The sequence below is a fragment of the Micropterus salmoides genome, unplaced genomic scaffold (genome assembly GCF_014851395.1).
Source record: "Micropterus salmoides isolate LMB-PRFRI ecotype aquatic unplaced genomic scaffold, ASM1485139v1 Ms_hic_scaffold_12, whole genome shotgun sequence".
Lineage (NCBI taxonomy): Eukaryota > Metazoa > Chordata > Actinopteri > Centrarchiformes > Centrarchidae > Micropterus > Micropterus salmoides.
In genome coordinates, this window is record NW_024040263.1 from 19,015,220 (window position 1) to 19,034,554 (window position 19,335).

Consider the following 19,335-nt stretch of genomic DNA (forward strand, 5'->3'; position numbering starts at 1 on the left):
TATGCCTTGTCTATTTATATAGTTTTCAGTGATCTAGTGACCACACTATATCAGCACCATGGATAGTGGCACAGACACTGTGAAAAGAATTTTACTTGCGCTTGAGGACTCCGATGCACCGCTCAACGAGTGACCTAGTGGTGGTGTGGATGGTGTTACACTGTCGTTCTTGCTCAGTCCTTGGAGCAATTATAGGCGTCATCAGCCAGTGTTTCAGTGGGTATCCACTGTCGCCGAGAAGCAGCCTGTTCACTCTTCCAGCCTCGAAATACTGGTATAACGCACTCTCTCGGAGGATGCGTGCGTCATGGGTAGATCCAGGCCATCTTGCCACCAAATTAAAGATGTTATAATTGGCCCCACAAGCAATCTGCAGTCGGTGTTTCATCACCGCAGACTCGGCCTCAGTGGGGAGGTGAGCAGATCGCGGAAGGCAAAGGCTCAGTGCCAGTGACACTCTGCGGATGGCCCGACATGCGGTGGATTTGTGGACATTAATCATGTCTCCAACAGTGTTTTGAAACGCACCATTTGCATAAAAACATATCGCTATTAACAGCTGTAATGCGGGTGTCAATGCTGCGTTGTGATCCGACACAAACTGTAAGTCGGGTGACAGCTCTTCAATAAGTTCATATATATCTCTCCGACAGAATCGAAACCTCTGAATCAGCTCCTCATCATTGTAAATGGCCAATGGATTGCTTCTGTCCCCAATAACTCTCTCCCGTCTAAAAGCCCGCTCATTGTAAAGTCTGTGTATAAGGCGCGGCATGTCTTTACTGCTGAGTAATCAAGTGGTTACTATAGAAACTTGCCTAGATTTTGACTTTACGCCTGTTACTGACTAGGCATAAGATTTGTGCCCCCGGTCTTAATGAGAAGAGGACTTAAGCCTGGATGGTGCAACTGTCGTAACTATTAGGTCGGACTTAGAATGCTGAGTTAAGACCTACTTACCGTAAGCCCTGTTATGGAACCCAGGAACCTGAAGGATTCCACAGCAGACACAGGGCTGTTGAGTATGGTGATGGGGGGCAGAGTGGCAGTGGGTAAAGCACACACCCCTGGGGGAGGGTGCCAGTGCTGATAGTCCGGGTGCTGGATGTGATGTTTCCCAGCCTCACCTTCTGACTCCTGTCAGTCCGGAAGTCTGTGATCCACTGACAGGTGGAGGCTGGCACAGTGAGCTGGGTGAGTTTCTTGCTGAGGATGTCCGGGATGATGGTATTGAACGCCGAGCTGAAGTCCACAAACAGGATCCTTGCATATGTCCCTGGAGAGTCGAGGTGTTGCAGGATGTAATGCAGACCCAAGTTGACAGCATCATCCACAGACCTGCTAGCCCTGTAGGTAAACTGCAGGGGGTCCAGCAGGGGGCCTGTAATGTCCTTCAGGTGGGCCAACACCAGTCTTTCAAAGGACTACAGATGTCAGGGCGACAAGCCTGTAGACATTCAGATGATGGAGGTTTTTTTGGGGACCGGGATGACCTTGGAGCGTTTGAAGCAGGAGGGAACTTCACACAGCTCCAGTGATCTGTTGAAAATCTGAGTGAAGATAGGGGCCAGCTGGTCTGCACAGATTGTCAGGCACGATGGTGAGACACTGTCAGGTCCAGGAGCCTTCCTGATCTTCTGCCTTTGGAAGAGGTGGCTCACGTCCTCTTCACAGATCTTGAGTACAGGTGAGAGGTCAGAGAGGGAAGGTGACTGTTTGAAGATGGTGTTGGAGTGGGGGAAAGGTCTGACTCTGGGCTTTTCAAACCTACAGTAGAAACCATTCAGCTCGTCTGCCAGTTGTTGAATACCAGCAGTGTTGGGGGATGGTCTCTTGTAGTTTTTTCCTAAGAACATAAGGAGTATGTTCAGGTCTAGGACAATAAATCTGTATGCCTTCTACCCCTCACCCCAAGCTGGTCAATATGTGAAGTAATCAACTACCTACAGTTTTACTTTCTTTTTACTGTGATCATCCACATTTATACTGCTGATCTTATCTTCTTCTTAACCTTTATTTAACTAGGAAAGTCACATTGAGGTTAAACCCTCTTTTACAAGTGAGACCTAGTCAAGACAGGGTCAGATAGCAGGATCACACAAATAACCAAGCAACAATAAGAAACCAATCACAACAACATCATTAGGTACAAGAGAAAACACAGCAAAACAAGTCTCCACAAAAACATTTTGTACAACGCCAAGACACAGCACAAAAACACAAACATTTAGGTATTACATAATACCCTACATAGTACTGTTCACAAAAAAACAGTATTAGATCATAGATTTAATAAGGAGTTAAGTGGTAATAGAATTGGCAAAGCAGTTGCAGTTAGCAGTGACCACCTCCTTTATTCTAGTTTAAAATCATTTAGAGAGATGAGTGATTGAAGTTTGAGCTTGGTCTGCACATCATTCCAAGTCATAATAGAACAGGCTTAGCTTTCCAGCCTCTGTTCTGATAGCAGGCGCTTTGAACTGTAGCCAGTTATGTGGCCTGAGATTATGACGGCTTTGAAAAGTTAAAAATGACCTGTTTAAATAATTTGGAAGTGGACAGAGAGGCAAACCTGTAGATAGTATCCCCATAGTCAATCGGTGACAGAAAAAGGCCAGCAACTAAGCATTTTCATGAAGCCATGGAGAAACAGGACTTTAGCCTGTATAGAATACCCAATGTGAATTTTAATTTCTTTGCAAGATAATCAACATGGTATTTAAAATTTAGGTTTTTGTCCAACCAGATTCCCAGATATTTGTAATTGTCAACAGACTGGATACAGACTCCATCCAGGGTTGTGATGGAGAGGGGTGGTAGCTTTGTTCGACCTCTCACCTGTACTCAACCATAAATTTAGTTTTATGTGGGTTTAACAGCAGCTTCAAATCTAATAGAGCATGTTGCAGGGTATCAAAATCTGCCTGCACATTTGAAAAGGCCAACTCAGCTGTGGGGGCACAGGAGTACAGAACTGTGTCATCTGCATACAGATGATACTTACAAAATTTAAACGTAAACTAGGAAAAGCAAGGGTCCCAAAACTGAACCTTGTGGAACACCCCTCGTGACAAGGACTGGGTTTGACATGTCATTGCCATGTTTGACCATTTGTAAACGATTGGTCCAATAGCTATTGGATAGCCAATAGCCAATTGACCGCATTGCATCCAATGCCAGCTCTCAACAGGGTATTAACAAGTAATGGATGATCCACAGTATCAAACGCCTTTGTGAGGTCTATAAACAGAGAAACACAGGTAAATTTCTTATCTATAGCCTCTTTCTTTAAAAGTCATCCATAACTTTTAAAGTGGCGGATACTGTACTGTGCCCTGACCGGAAACCGGATTGCATTTCATTTAAAATATTATGCAAGTGCAAATATGATTTAAGTTGGGTAGCAACTAATGATTCCAGTATTTTTGAAAGAGGGAGATATTGGCCTAAAATTGTTCATGTCATATCGATCGCCAGCTTTGAATAGGGGTGTAATGTAAGAACCTGGTTAAAACTAATTGACATGTTAAAAATGTGCAGCCACCTTTAACAGAAAGGGATCCACACCATCAGGTCCAGGCGCCTTTTTGGGGTCTATTGAATTCAGTGATTGCAGAACATCTTGAAATTTTAGGGCTTCAAAATCAAATGAGAACGCAGAGGTCGAGGATGTACTAGGTAGCAAAAAACATGTTGAAAGATCAACTGAAATTAATGGGAGCTGCTGATCAAATAAATGACCTGCCTTCTCAAAATGACCGTTGAAGGCATTTGAAGTGTACAAACAGTGTGGATTTGTGCATTTTATATCAAATAAATTTGGACTACTCCAAATTCTTCCTCTCTCCCTGGGAGAAAGAAAAGGAGGGGGTGAGATAACAACCCTCAACAGACGGCTGAAGAGACCCCAAAGGAGGGGGGTTGAAAGGTTGCTTTCCCTAAGTGCTATTTCTGGGCAGTTGATCGTAAAACTGGCCACCTTTGGCAGCAGCCGAGATAAGCCTCGGTGCCTGACTGTTAAAATGACAAAGAAACACTCACCAGAGATTAGCTTTCTCCTGAACAGCCGGAACTCTTCGTAAGAGAGGGCAGGAAACTCTAAACTGCCCCCCACACACATAACCATGGCAACCTTCCTCTTTGTTTAATTACCTCACATCAAAGGATATTCTCCTCTTCACGCCCAGGCGTGAGAAACTCCAGGACACCAGAGACACTGCCCTGAACTTCTTTGTGTAAACAAAGAGTTCTGTCTCCTCACAACAAAGCATTACCTGGTTTAATCAAATCTTTTAGTTACTTGACTAGGTCTCCCCATTCCATTTGAGTATTTATCTTACCATGTTGGTGTTATTTGTTGTTGAAAAGAATCTAAATAAGTTAATTTTGCAGTGTTTTAATTTTCAGCAATGATCCCTGACCTTTATTCATTTCATGTTGTAACCAATGCTTTGTTCACAACACTTTATGACACTTCCTTTAGAAAGGATATGATAAAGAAATGTCATCCTATACTACTCAAGCAATTTTTCAGCTCGAATTAAAGGTTAAATAACAAAATTTCACAGCTCCTGAGCAGAAGATTGTTTTAAGGTCAATCAAAGCTATCTTCATGTAACCCGAGCTCCCACAAGTGGACAAAATAAGTATGACATGCCATCGTCTGAAATGCCATTTAATGTATAAATGTCACTCTGTATTTACAGTGAGGAAAATAAGTATTTGAACACCCTGCTATTTTGCAAGTTCTCCCACTTAGAAATCATAGAGGGGTCTGAAATTGTCATCGTAGGTGCATGTCCACTGTGAGAGACATAATCTAAAAAAAAAATCCAGAAATCACAATGTATGATTTTTTAACTATTTATTTGTATGATACAGCTGCAAATAAGTATTTGAACACCTGAGAAAATCAATGTTAATATTTGGTACAGTAGCCTATGTTTGCAATTACAGAGGTCAAACGTTTCCTGTAGTTTTTCACCAGGTTTGCACACACTGCAGGAGGGATTTTGGCCCACTCCTCCACACAGATCTTCTCTAGATCAGTCAGGTTTCTGGGCTGTCGCTGAGAAACACGGAGTTTGAGCTCCCTCCAAAGATTCTCTATTGGGTTTAGGTCTGGAGACTGGCTAGGCCACGCCAGAACCTTGATATGCTTCTTACAGAGCCACTCCTTGGTTATCCTGGCTGTGTGCTTCGGGTCATTGTCATGTTGGAAGACCCAGCCTCGACCCATCTTTAATGCTCTAACTGAGGGAAGGAGGTTGTTCCCCAAAATCTCGCAATACATGGCCCCGGTCATCCTCTCCTTAATACAGTGCAGTCGCCCTGTCCCATGTGCAGAAAAACCCCCCCAAAAGCATGATGCTACCACCCCCATGCTTCACAGTAGGGATGGTGTTCTTGGGATGGTACTCATCATTCTTCTTCCTCCAAACACGGTTAGTGGAATTATGACCAAAAAGTTCTATTTTGGTCTCATCTGACCACATGACTTTCTCCCATGACTCCTCTGGATCATCCAAATGGTCATTGGCAAACTGAAGACGGGCCTTGACATGTGCTGGTTTAAGCAGGGGAACCTTCCGTGCCATGCGTGATTTCAAACCATGACGTCTTAGTGTATTACCAACGGTAACCTTGGAAACGGTGGTCCCAGCTCTTTTCAGGTCATTGACCAGCTCCTCCCGTGTAGTTCTGGGCTGATTTCTCACCTTTCTTAGGATCATTGAGACCCCACGAGGTGAGATCTTGCATGGAGCCCCAGTCCGAGGGAGATTGACAGTCATGTTTAGCTTCTTCCATTTTCTAATGATTGCTCCAACAGTGGACCTTTTTTCACCAAGTTGCTTGGCAATTTCCCCGTAGCCCTTTCCAGCCTTGTGGAGGTGTACAATTTTGTCTCTAGTGTCTTTGGACAGCTCTTTGGTCTTGGCCATGTTAGTAGTTGGATTCTTACTGATTGTATGGGGTGGACAGGTGTCTTTATGCAGCTAACGACCTCAAACAGGTGCATCTAATTTAGGATAATAAATGGAGTGGAGGTGGACATTTTGAAGGCAGACTAACAGGTCTTTGAGTCAGAATTCTAGCTGATAGACAGGTGTTCAAATACTTATTTGCAACTGTATCATACAAATAAATAGTTAAAAAATCATACATTGTGATTTCTGGATTTTTTTTAAGATTATGTCTCTCACAGTGGACATGCACCTACGATGACAATTTCAGACCCCTCCATGATTTCTAAGTGGGAGAACTTGCAAAATAGCAGGGTGTTCAAATACTTATTTTCCTCACTGTATCTTGTCCATAATCTGATGCCATTCGTGTATCTTGCTTATATTCTCTAAGAACGTGGAACAGCCAATATATCCAGAAAGCTAGTTAAGTTCCTCTCATCTGATGTGATTCCTAGGAAATGCTGACGTCGAAGTTTTAACTAACAATTGTTTTCCCTTTTATCAAAAGCTTAAAACTAAGAACGGTATACCCGTTTGATAATTAAGGTTTGATTGTGGGAAGATATTTGATTACAATACGCGCAAATAGATTTTTTTGATTAGACATATTAAAATTAAAGAAAAGACAAGCCCTCCCTCAGGGGAACAAAGGACTGCCCTCTGGGAACCACCCCCCAACAGACAAAAACAGCGACACACGCTGTCTTGGTCTCTCTTGTTCGCTCTTGTCTGGCTCTCCAACTGCACTTCGTCACGTGCCCAGTGCGCTCTCTCTCCCGGCAACGCCCTAAGAAGTTCGACTCGGCACAGCGAAGGATTTTGTTCATTTTCCAGCCACACGTGCGAAGCGCCGCGACCTCAGCTTTCCCTCGTTCCCAGCAACTTTACTTGCTTTTTATTAGGGTTCATACCTCGTAGCGGTAGAACCCTTCTATGTTTGTGTGTTTTAGTTACTAGGGTTCATACCGCGTATGTTTGCATGTTTTAGTTATTATTATTATTATTATTTGTTGTCTGCTGCGCCGGAAGTCCAATTGACTTGAAATTTCTCACACAGGTGCAGCTCAATGTGCTCTACAAAAAAGCCTCAAGGACTATTAAGGTCCGCCTATAAAATTTTTCCGCCATTTTGAATTTTTTGAAAAACACATTTTTTACATCTCCTCCTACACAGTTGCTCCGATTGCCACCAAACTTTCTCTGGATCATCACTGGACTTGACACATATAAAGTTTTATAAAGCTTGTTGATAGCTCCTTTTGTTTTCAAGATATTGATCAATAACCATGTAAAGGGGCTTGGTTTAGGACATAAATAGACAAAACTCCGCAACCGTTGGTCCAATCGTCGTAAAACTCACAGAATATGTCCACATGATTGCCAGAAACATACCCTGAAAGTTTCATTGAAATCGACCGCTAGGGGGCGCTATAAATGCAAACAAACTGCAGGGGATAAAACGCAAAACAGGCTACAAAATGCATATTGTTTGTTCAATCAACACAGAACTTCCAGGATATGTCTACATAAGCACCTCACACATACACTGCAAGTCTCATTCAAATCGACCACTAGGAGGCGCTACAAATGCATAATAACGTGGTCCCACCAGCAGTAACAAAGGACGACCAAACCTCTGACCCGGACCAGGGTTGGAAAGGCCCCCACTGCGAGTTTCTTCAGTAAGCCGACAAAAGACGAACCTCCGGAGCAATTCCCTGGCAGAGAAAGCGATTGGCCGACGGCTTTAAGCTGTCCTAACCGAGAACGCACGGAACTCCACCAGCGTGAGGCCGCCTAATGTTACCAGCAACCCGGCTGGGAGAAGTGACAAGCAGTAAGACCAAAACCCTGCATTCTGCGTTCAGTGATGTCCAATAGTCTGTTAATCCATTATCTTTAGTCCTTAAACTCGCGCAGCCTGTTTGTCTCTCTCTCTTTCAACATTTTGCAATACTGAAGAGGCTAATGGCTAAAAATAGCAACAAAACACCAACAAAAAGGTACGTATACAAGGACAAATAATTATGATTAGGTGATAACTATGAAACCTTAATCTACAGCTAGTCTCACAGTGACATCGAGTGGTAAAACCGTTAACTACAACATAGACGTAATTTAACGGTGCCCGTAACGAACGGTAAAGTATAATGGGCAGATGAAATTGTAACATTATAATTATATACGCGTAGGAGCCATTATCCCCCTCATATTTCAAAATCTATGTTTTGTCCCACCCCCCCACTTTTTTCCAGCGATTTCGGAGTTGGCTAGGCAATAAGGTTTACTATGAGTGGCTAGTCAATCAATCACTCCACATCAGACATAATTAAACGGTTGAAACGTGGACAAAAATCATGTAAGTTAGGCCTATAGAAAACATCCGACACAACGTAAAGGAGATGCTGAAAAGTTACGGGATTAAAAAATACGAGTTTGCTGGAGGCAGGTTCAGCTAAGTGCCTCAATATTACAGACTTTTCCTCTGTGCTGCTGTTATAACAACCTACCTGAAGACAGCAGTGAGGGCGCCTGCAGCAGGGTGGGTAGTAACTTGTTACAAGTAACGCAAATTTGCAAAATAAATAAATAAAAATAAGTCATTGCCTTTTCACGTTCCTTTATTATTTATATTTTTACTCTTTAATTCAATATTTTCTTTGGGCTAGTAATCTACTCTTAATTTCGCTACATTTTCGATTCATAACTTAACCAGTCTGTAATCTGTATTTTGCTTCATTAACCTGAAATGAGCTGTCATCCAGGCTGTGTGTGCTCGTTTACGCAGAAGAGCCCGGTATAATTTGCTCCTCCTGATCCCAGTCACCCCCCCCCTTTCAAAATGATGCACCATGACAACACACTTGACTATTTTATGGAGGACTTTACACCTATTAAGGACTAGGTGTAAGATTTAAGTTGTAACTTATGTCTACGTTGGACGTATTTCAGCTGGTGCAACCCTTAAAACGTTAGTAGCACGTAAACTCCGACTTAAGCTAGAAATTACGTTCAAACTAGGCTAATTTTGAACTTACACATAGTTGGTTCAACTCTGTGCTGGACAAATTTAATCGAGTTAGTATCATCTAACTACTTTCATTAGTTCTCTTCCGCCGTATGAGTCAAATCCTCCCTACAATAGAACCCCACATTCTCAGCCATTGTTTATTTCTTTGATGTATATTTGACCGCATTTTTATATTCACCTTAATAAATTTCACTGTAATCAAAGGAATTGTGTGTATGTTGCCTAACTCCAAGTCCCTGCCACGAGAATTTATCCCTTCAATATGAGACTGACTGATTTAAGATAATTGAGCGATTATTAACTAACTGATCACTAGTGAATAATTGTATAATTATTAAAAACGCTACCCAGAGGTCCGGAGACTCTGGGTGAATTAAATCTCCAGTGGTGCCCCGCGAAACGAGAGCTTTATGAATGAATATTCTCTGAATATTAAAATTCATAATTTTGTATTAATTCTCATAAATTTTAATAGATCAAAGTAGTCATGCTACACATTTAATATATCACTTTTATCTGTGAAAGTTACATTTCCAATATTGAATTGCTGCTGCCTTTTTATTCTGTAATAATTTGATTGTTTTCCAGAATTTGAATGGATTGTTAAAATTATCATTAGCTGAGGTAAGGTAATAATTTGATTTAGAGGTCCGAATGGCAGAAGTACATTGATTTCTCAAAGTTCTGAAGTGTTGCCAGTCTACAGTACTTTTGGTCCTCCTTGCAAGGGACCACTGTTTATTTCTTGATTGAATTAACTGGGCTAGTTCCTGAGAAAACCAAGGATTATCTCTATTCTTTGTTCTGAGCTTTTTGAAAGGGGCATGTTTATTTGCAATCGATAGAAACTGTTGCTGAAAAAAAGCTACAGCTTCATCTACAGTAGGAATCAATGCAACACAATCCCAATTTAGTCTTGCCAAGTCAGATAAAAAGGCCTGCTCTGAGTTTAAAATAGCGTCTTGAAACAGTGAGACCCGTAAGTTTAGGTATTTTAGTGTTTCTCACACATCCAATTACACAATGGTCGCTCAAGTTATTCGTGAACACACCTATTGCTGTGTACTTATGAGCCCTGTTGGTGAGAATGACATCTAACAGGGTGTCACTGTTAAGCTTAGATGGATTGAGTCTGGTGGGGCTGTCAATAAGTTATTGAATTACAAGCCAGCTTGAAATTCTCTGATTTGTCACTGAACCAATCCCAATTTAAATCACCAAATAAAATAATTTCCAAATTATTTAATTTAGACAACACTTCGACAATGTTTCATTAACAGTAGAGGGGGGCCTGTAGCAACAAATAATTGTAAATGGAGCATTTGCAACCTTAATGTCTAAGGCAATAAGTTCAAACTGTCTTGGGATTGACTGAGAAAGTAAAACAGACAACAGATAGGAAATTTTTGAGATACATAAATAACTACACCACCTGCATGCCCTTTCCGATCTGTTCTGTAAACATTGTAACCATCAACACCTATAACATCATCAGGGACAGAGGGTTTAAGTTTCAGAAATCACAACAGTATCTGGATTAGCTGACATGAACCACGTTTTCAATAAATCCAGTTTGGGTAATAAACTTCTAGCGTTGATATGTAGAAAACCAATTCCATGTCTATTAGCAAATTCAGTAGGGAGAGAGGTTGAGAGATGATGTAAGTTTACTGAATCAGACAGGGGGCCCGGGTTTACATTAACATTGCCAAAGACAAATAAAAGCAATAAAATCAATGTTCGTGAAAGGGACTTTTTAACATTAAAAGAAGATTTGTGATGGGAGGAAGTCCTTGGGCAGCCGTAAGAAATAGCTGTTTCAAACACCAGCAAGGCATGAGGGAAGACGGTCTTAATATGATCAATTATTAGCACGTTGAGAAGTTGATCTGTGGTGAAGTTAGTCAGGATTTGCCCACGATGGAAGATCACAGACTCCCATTGCAAATGAACGGTGTATGCAGCAATACTGGCATGACAGCGGCATAAACGCGAGGTAAACAAATAAAGTCAGCATGATCGTGAAATTGTCATTGTTAAAATCAAAAATGTCACATCCAGTGTCCAGAGGGACGGAAAAAGGAAAAGCCGGACACAGATTTATATCCAGTGTGCCTCCACTCAGCTCGCGTTGTCACCTTGTAAATTAACTACAATTAGAATTAAACTAGCTATTATCTTTCAATAAACATTAACTAAAAGGTGGCTACATAAAATATCACTATTGACTAGATTCAAGAAAGGTCAGCTAATGCATTAAAATGTCACCAAATAATCAGCATACCATTTTTTTTAGAAAAGTTAAAAAAATTTTCAAAAGGAGCCAGTTGAGGTGGTTTGGGCATCTGATCCAGATGTTGCCTGGGCGTCCTCCTTTGGAGGTTTTCCGGGCTCATCCAACTGGTAGAATACCACAGCGTAGACCCAGAGCACCTGGGGGAGATTTTAGATCTTACCTGGCTCGGGAATGCCTCAGGATCGTCCTGGGGGAGCTGGAAATCCTTGCTGGGGAGATGGATGTCTGGACCACCTGCTTAGCCTGCTGCCACCATGATCCGGCCCCGTATAAGGCGAAGAAAATGGATGGATGGATGGATGGATGGAGATAAACATGGGGATTATCTCTGCCCTTTGTTGTCCTAAGAGAAATTATTTTGGAGGTTTTTAAGATTATTGTTTTTTTTTTGTTTTTTTTTTATTTGACACAGATTGTGACCAACTAGGATGGGTGTATTTCAACATGAGTTTCTATTACATTTCTTTACTGAAGAAGTCCTGGCAAGACAGTAGAGATGACTGTCTGCAAAGAGGGGCAGACCTGGTGATTATCAACAGCAAAGAAGAACAGGTATGTGTCTGTCTGCGCGTGCGTGCGTGTTTGTCTGTGTGAGAGAGAGAGAGAGAGTGAAAAACTGAATGAATATGTCATGAATTGATGACTGTTTTTCTCTGTCAACAAGAATTTTTCAAGTCAATTCAAGAGGCTCACATGGATTGGACTGACCAACAAAGTTAAAGAGGTGACATGGAAATGGGTGGATGGGACTTTGCCGACCACAAGGTTCACACATTACTTTGATTTTCTCTGTCAGTGCACCTTCTTATTTTTTTACCAGTGTTTTTATTGACTGGACAGTTGTTATTGACTGTGAAAGTTTACAACTGTGCACTCACACATGTTGGATGTCATTACCATGAGATACACAGAGCAGGACTGTGAATGTTTACCATATAGTTAAAACCATTCGTGCTGATACAGATAGTCTTGCTGTCACTATGGCATTTTGTTCAATTTTCCACAAGGAGTTAATTAAACTGGAAAATTGTTGCCTTTTAGTTCTGCCACTTCAAAACACAACCTGTCCAGGCCACTGGCTCATGTGTGCTCATTTCCAGCTCAATACAGTAAAACTGTGTCTGGCTCTAAAATATCTTGATGTTTTAAACCTTGATGAAATTGCTTTACAAAGGGATTTTTCTAACTGGAACAATAATTATTTAAAATATTTATAGAAATGTTTTTGCATATTTGCTCATTCCAAAAACACAAAATTCACTGACATTAACTAGCATTGTCTTAAGAGAACCAAACAGCACACTGATGTTTTTCAATCACGGTACAAAAAAGCATGATGCATAATGTCGTTATAATGAAATCAAACATTGTGCCTTGTGTTAGATTAATGACATTAGTTAAATCTTGTGTTCATTTGTGTAATAATAACCCACTAACCTCTCAATATAACATTTTGGGACCCCTTTGAAAACAAGATGACACAAGGGCCTAATCGTGATTTAATGACATCTGACTATATAGTTTTACTGATAAACACCCTAAGACTTATAGCTTCTTTCAGTCAAATTACACACCTGATTAGACCTTATATATATATTTTTATAGATAAATATATCAATCTGTAAAACTGAAACATTTTTATTTTGTGTTGATGTTGGGTTGAAATTTAAAAGTGTTGCTGTCTATGAAATGCTTCCTGGTGTGTAAATTTCTTGGTTTGGGGTTTCAGCTTCTGGGCCAAAGGTCAGCCAGGTGGTGGAAAAGATAGAAACTGCACAAAAATAATAAGCTCCAATTTGGACAACAACTGGAATGATGAATCGTGTAATCTTCAAAACTTCTGGATCTGTGAGAAGAGACTGCCTGTATAACTCAGCATCCAAACCTACAAGACAACACTAACATAATGCTAAGCAAGCTGCTGTATAAACAAAGTGTCTCATTAACAAACATAACTGTAGAAATATTCAGCTTGGTTCACTGCTTTGAATGTAAAGACTGATATGTATTTGTGTTGCTGGCTGAGCTAGACTCACCTTATTGTGATCCTGTGACCTCACCATGATCTGCAACCTTTTCATCACAAGCCTATGAGCTGCTGCTGAAGTTACATCCAATTGGACCCTTCTGCAGTAAACAATTAATATCCAATGCCAATATCTAGTGCCAATGCAGAAAACATTGTGCTCTTTAGATAGTGAGGTGTAAAGTGAGTATATGTGGGGAGGTCGGGGTGGTGGATGGGTTGTAACGCGTCTGACATTCATGCTGGTGACCAGAGTCCTGTCCCGTCACAGGCACTCAATTAATGTTCACTAAAAAACTAATCACCAACTTGTTTCATAACATTAACCTTGCCTCCCTGATGTACTGACAAATGATGGGAAAACATCTGCTTAATGCTTTTCTTTGTTACAGTCAAACATAAAGTATGATAGTATAAATATAAAGTGTTTTCTATAACTGTGTGAGTATTTCTGTAAATAGTCCATCTTGAAGAGCATCTAGTAGTCACATTTTATTCTTTATTTCCCAAATTCATATTCAATTTTAACTCTGATCTTAACTGATTTTTCTGTGATTAACTGCTTTCAGTTCATTTATGTCAGTTACGCAACAGTCTTAGTTTTGTTTTTTAGAGATGTTTTGATGAATCTTGTCTGCTCATTAAAGGAACTTGGAAAATAATATATCTTATTTTGATGTCAAAATTTATCTCTACAATAACTAATCCTCAGTTTCACTGCTCATGCCTACAGCTAGCTAACAATTAGATAAAATATGACATTTTATAGTGACTGAATGAAATTACTTTCAGCTAGCCAACATCAGATAGCTCATTTTAAGTTTGAGAAAGGCTATTAAAGAAACTCTGAAGGTAGGAACGTTTAGTGTATTAAAGATGCTAGATAGCTAACTACTGACATTAAACAACACGTTTTTATTACAGTATGTTGAAATAATTACCATATTTCAGCAAAGAGGCAAAGGACTGTTCAGGATTATTTGTGTGGTGGAGTATAAATTTCTACTCACTTGGAAATGCAGCTTCATGGAATTTTGCAATTGGTTTGGGGCAGTCTCTGCCTTTGAGACTTAACTTCTCTGCTTCTTCGGTACTGTTCAACCTCTTGCTGTAATTAGAAGAGGAAATTTTAAAATACAAAATGGACCATTGTCAATTCATATATACACACACACACGCCTGCATGAAACAGCAGGAAAACACATTGAATGTGTACGTTGGGATGTTTGAGGTGTTAGACCTTTTGTTTTTCCCCCTTTTGTTTAACTTAACTGTAATTCTGTGTTAATGTGAGGATTAAAAGAAACAAAAAATAATAGCAGCTCTTACAAGAGGTATGCGATTATGAAGGTATTGTGTGTTTTTAATGAAAGCAAAAAAAAAAGAAATGGTTTTGAGACATATTTATTGCACTGCAATCACAAATCAAGTTTGTAATTAAAAACAAATAGGCCTTTTTTATGTCACAGTATTAATTGCTAACTTGTCCTCTTTGATCCCAAGTAGTGTTGTGTCGTTCAAAGAACGTTTCGTTCCTAATCTTGTATGTGACTCAGGAGGAACGAGTATAGTCTTGGACTCTTACGTTTACCCATCACACGGCAGCAGCATGGGCTCCGTCAGCACAGGAAACAGTATTGATTAGTTCATGACTCTCATCTGTGCGTGTCTGGGTTTGAGTCGTTCATTTGTCACGTGACAGATTGGCTACAGGGCTGTGGTTAGCAGGCAGCAAAGGAAACAGAATTGATTAGTTCACGACCAAGCGGCAACCTCCGGCTCTCACTTCCGATACCAATGCGTAAGTATCTGAAACTGCAATTCATCGAGTGGCCACTTGAGGCTGGCTGCAGAAGGGAGTCAATCTCCATTGACCCCCATGTTAAAAAGCCCAAATTTACAGCAGAATAAAACATGTTTACAGCCTGGTTCAAAAAATGGTTTTAGTGCATATTGCTAAGTTTGCCCTTCGTGACAACTGTGAGGGGGGTGAACTTTTTTATAACTCACCTGTTTAAATTATATTAAGCCTTCAAGTTCTGCATTATTAGGGGCGTGACCGCTTTGATTGACAGGCGCCATTAGCCGCTGCCACTGTTAGCACTCGGAATAATGGCAGGCTGTGCAGTTCATTGGAGAGAGAACCTCCAGGAAATCCGTGTCCTACTTGGTGAGTCAAATTCCTGTATTTTATTTATGTGTTAACATTTAACAGGTATCGCTGTCGGCATATAGCTTGTTAGCTTAACGTTAGCTCGTTACGCTAATTAGCCATTAGTGTAAGCAACGTTAAGTAAGTTAGTGTGTTCTAACCGCAGCTTTTAATGAGTCAAAGACAAGTCAGCAAGAAGGGAGAAGCCAAAATGCATTAGATTAACTTTAGTGTTAGACATTAGGGTGATAATGCTTTGAAGAAAAGGCGTCTGTGTGAAGTTGTAATTAAAGGCTCAGCTCTCAGTTAGCTGCCGTTATGTTAACGGTAACTTTTACTGATGGGCGATGTGAGATTTAGCTACATCCTGTAACGGAATCATTTATCAGTTAGATACTAGTCAGATACTATTATAAGTGGCTGCACCTGATCCCGATGGACACAAAGGGTTTAAAGGCAGAGAGCCCAGGGGGGAGCGGCTGCGGAGTTCTGCCTGAAACTGTCACACTGAGGAGCACCAATGCCACTATTTGAGCTAGCTGTCTCTCGAGGAGAGCTGTGCACCTCCCTGTGTAACATTACTGTTTAAAAACGATAACGTTATACTATTCTTTGTGGGGTTCATCAGTGGGGATGATTGATTCTAAGTACATATTAAAGGCAGTCATCAATAAGTTATTACACTTAGTAGATGTAGCATTCCTTGAGATTCAGCAAACAATCTGATGTGATAATTGCGTTTGATCAGCGATGTTTCTGATAAGGATCTTAAGAGGTGGATGCATAATTTGGCAGAACAGCTGTTGTAGGCTACCTGCAGAGATTTACATCCTTGAGATTCAGCAAACAATCTGATGTGATAATTGCGTTTGATCAGCGATGTTTCTGATAAGGATCTTAAGAGGTGGATGCATAATTCGGCAGAACAGCTGTTGTAGGCTACCTGCAGAGATTTACATCCACCTTTTTTACCAGCATATAATACACGTTATGCCTGCAGACAGGTAGCTGGGCTGTAACTAGGGCGATGGTTTAGTTAAGGCGAGAAATTAGGTGTGTGAGAGCCGCACAGTTTGTTGTTGAGTTTGTTTGGTGGGTTAGAATTTACCAAAAAAGGTAGTACAGTTCAATAAGAAATATAAAATAAGATCCTTACAATAAACGTTCAATAAGATCTGACTTGAGTAGTTATTGTTGCACAGTGATATTGCACATATTAGGAAACGGTGTATTTCACATTGCCACCCCTAATTACTGCCACATGCCAGAGAGGTTATCATGCTGAGGCGATCTCAGAGTTCAGTAGCTTTATGGCTCTTTGGAAGAAGCTGCTCAACTGTCTACCCATTGTTGTCTTTACAGGTGCCAGAGGAGCTGATTGCAGAACCCTCCAGATGTGAACAGCTCCAGCTTCCAGCTCTTCAGCTCCTGCATTTCTTTTTCCTCACAACACCTGAACACTACTGATGTGAAATTATGACACTGGGTTCTTATCAACAGATTCTATCATTATAATAACTCTCAACACATTTCAAGTCATACAAAACTACTTTTACATTTGTAGCCTTTTAATATTGATGTTTTCATGAATGCAAGACCACTGACGGGGCTGGTGTCGATCGATCCGCCAAGAGAGCACGAGGAGCAGGGGTAGGCCGGCCACCGACAGGGCTGAAGCCGGATGATTCGCCAACAGGGTACGAGGTGCGTGGGTCGGCCGGACCACCGGCGGGGCTGAAGCTGGTCGATCTGCCAACAAGATACGAGGTGCGGGGGTCGGCTGAGGGTTAGCGGCGCTTGCAGGCCGGGGATCACAAGGGACAGGCTGGTGGCCAGCTGCGCCAGCAGGTTGGGGATCTGGACCAGACTGAGGGCTAGCCGGCTGGGGATCAGGAGGGATAGGCTGGAGGCTAGCGGCGCTTGCAGGCCAAGGGACAAGCTGGGGGCTAGCGGTGCTAGCCGGCTGGGGATCGGGGCCGAACTGGGGGCTAACCAGCTGGGGATCAGGGACAGGCTGGGGGCTAGCGGCGCTAGCAGGTTGGGGATCAGGGCCAGACTGGGGGCTAACCGGCTGGGGACCAAGGGACAGGCAGGGTGCTAGCGGCGCTCACAGGCATGGGAACAGGCTGGGGGCTAGCAGCGCTAGCAGGCATGGGACCAGGCTAGCGGCAGGGGCCTGACAGGAGGACACTCCCCAGCCTGCAACTAGCCAGTCGGAAAGGAGTCCACCGGGGGCTAGAGGCACTAGCGGGGAGGTGGAAAAACCTGGCCAGCCACTCAGGTATGGAGTCTCTCAGCCACGGCCTCTGGGAGACTTTCACCTGGCCAAATGTCAGAAGCGCCAGCTTGTAGCCCACGTGACTTGAGCCCCTCCACTTTTCCTCCAACTCCAACAGCTACCTGCAAAGCTGACTAGCTGATTCCTGGAGGGCGGTTGCTGGGTCCATAGTTGGCTTGATCGTTCTGTTATGGGTGGTGTAGTGTGGGGACAGAGTGGACCCAAATGCAACGTTCAGCTTGACAGGTTTTATTGGGAAAAGGGGGTGAGGGACTGGAGTCGAGGGAGCGGTGGATGCCGGGGAAACACAGGCATGGGGAACCGAGGAGACTGGGACCAGAGGGCCAGGGAAAACTGGGGCCAAGGGAGAACAGGGAGGACGCCGTGGGGGAAGTCCGAGGAGGAGAGGACCGGAGGATGAGCCCAGCCGACTGAACGGAGGACGAGAGTGAGTGAACCCGGGTATGGAGCAACAACGATCAAGCAAGAATGGTGTGGAGAACCGGGGTTGAAATACAGGCAGGGATGAGGTTGACTACTGGCAGGTGTGGCAGGCTGACGAGGTGGCTGAGGTGCAGGTGCAGGTTGTAGGCTGGGCTCAGGAGCGGAGGGAGAGAGAGAGAGCACACACAGGGGAGGAGACACAGGGAGGCAGGCAGAGAATAGAGAAAACCAAGGAAAAAGCAGAATAACTGATGAAAAGGAGAAAAAACCAGGACACTCACCGTCAGCCGGGCTGCCTCCACAACAAGTAGAAAGTAAAAAATGAAAGGTTGATGTTATATACTGTTTTATTTTGACATTTCTTTAAGAGACAAATGTGACATTGACTGAGAAGTTACTCTGTAGTCAAAAACAAAGAATTATCTGCACACTGCATAGTTTTGAAGCCCTGTAGGAGGTGTCATTTATTGCGACCTCTGAGAAGCTCTTGTTTGGTTTACATTGTATAGACTCACCTATTTACTACATGTGCATTCGGTCAGCTCTGAGACCTCAGAGTTTGCAAGGTCACAATAAAAACCACCTAGTGGGATTCATAATTAATAATAAATAAAATAATAACAAGGCACTCTTCAGAAACTTCAGGCTCTGTAATACAGTATATGGGTACTGGGTGTATGGCTCCTTATTTATCTTAAAGTATAAGGTAGAAAGTAAAAATACTCCTGCACACACAGAAATACACTGCATAATTACTTTTCATGATTTCATGTGAAACATGTTGGGAGTATTTTCACTTTTTAACTTATCCTAGACTGATGTTCTTTAGTGTAAGAGTTCAGTTTTAATGTTTCATGTTTTAACTGTGCTATACGATTAGCTTTTCAGTAAGTAGTAAAGACAGGGAGTGCTAATATATATAGAATTTGTTACAAGTGAACCATAAACCATATCTTTTTTTAAATGGTTCTATGATACAAATATGGACAGTATTTAAAAGTCAAAGTAAACAGAAGGAGAGAAGGCCTTTCCACGTCAGTCCACCCCATCAGCACAATGAGGACTCCAGGTCTCTGCAGCTCTCTGGCACCAGGTGGGACATCTGCTTTTTGCTTTCATCTTGATGATTACGGTTTACAGCT

The 19,335-nt window shown here is 42.0% G+C and overlaps 1 protein-coding gene across 1 annotated transcript in view; it reads left to right on the forward strand.

Moving 5' to 3' along the window:
- The window catches only part of LOC119899324 (CD209 antigen-like protein E), a 34,640-nt gene extending 20,659 nt beyond the window's left edge, over nt 1-13,981 (forward strand). Inside the window, exons 4-6 of the mRNA XM_038713851.1 lie at nt 11,706-11,845; nt 11,958-12,058; nt 13,023-13,981. Coding sequence (XP_038569779.1) covers nt 11,706-11,845; nt 11,958-12,058; nt 13,023-13,164 — 383 coding nt within the window. The 3' untranslated portion in view covers nt 13,165-13,981. The remainder of the gene's footprint in view (nt 1-11,705; nt 11,846-11,957; nt 12,059-13,022) is intronic.
- Nucleotides 13,982-19,335: the final 5,354 nt, after the last annotated feature.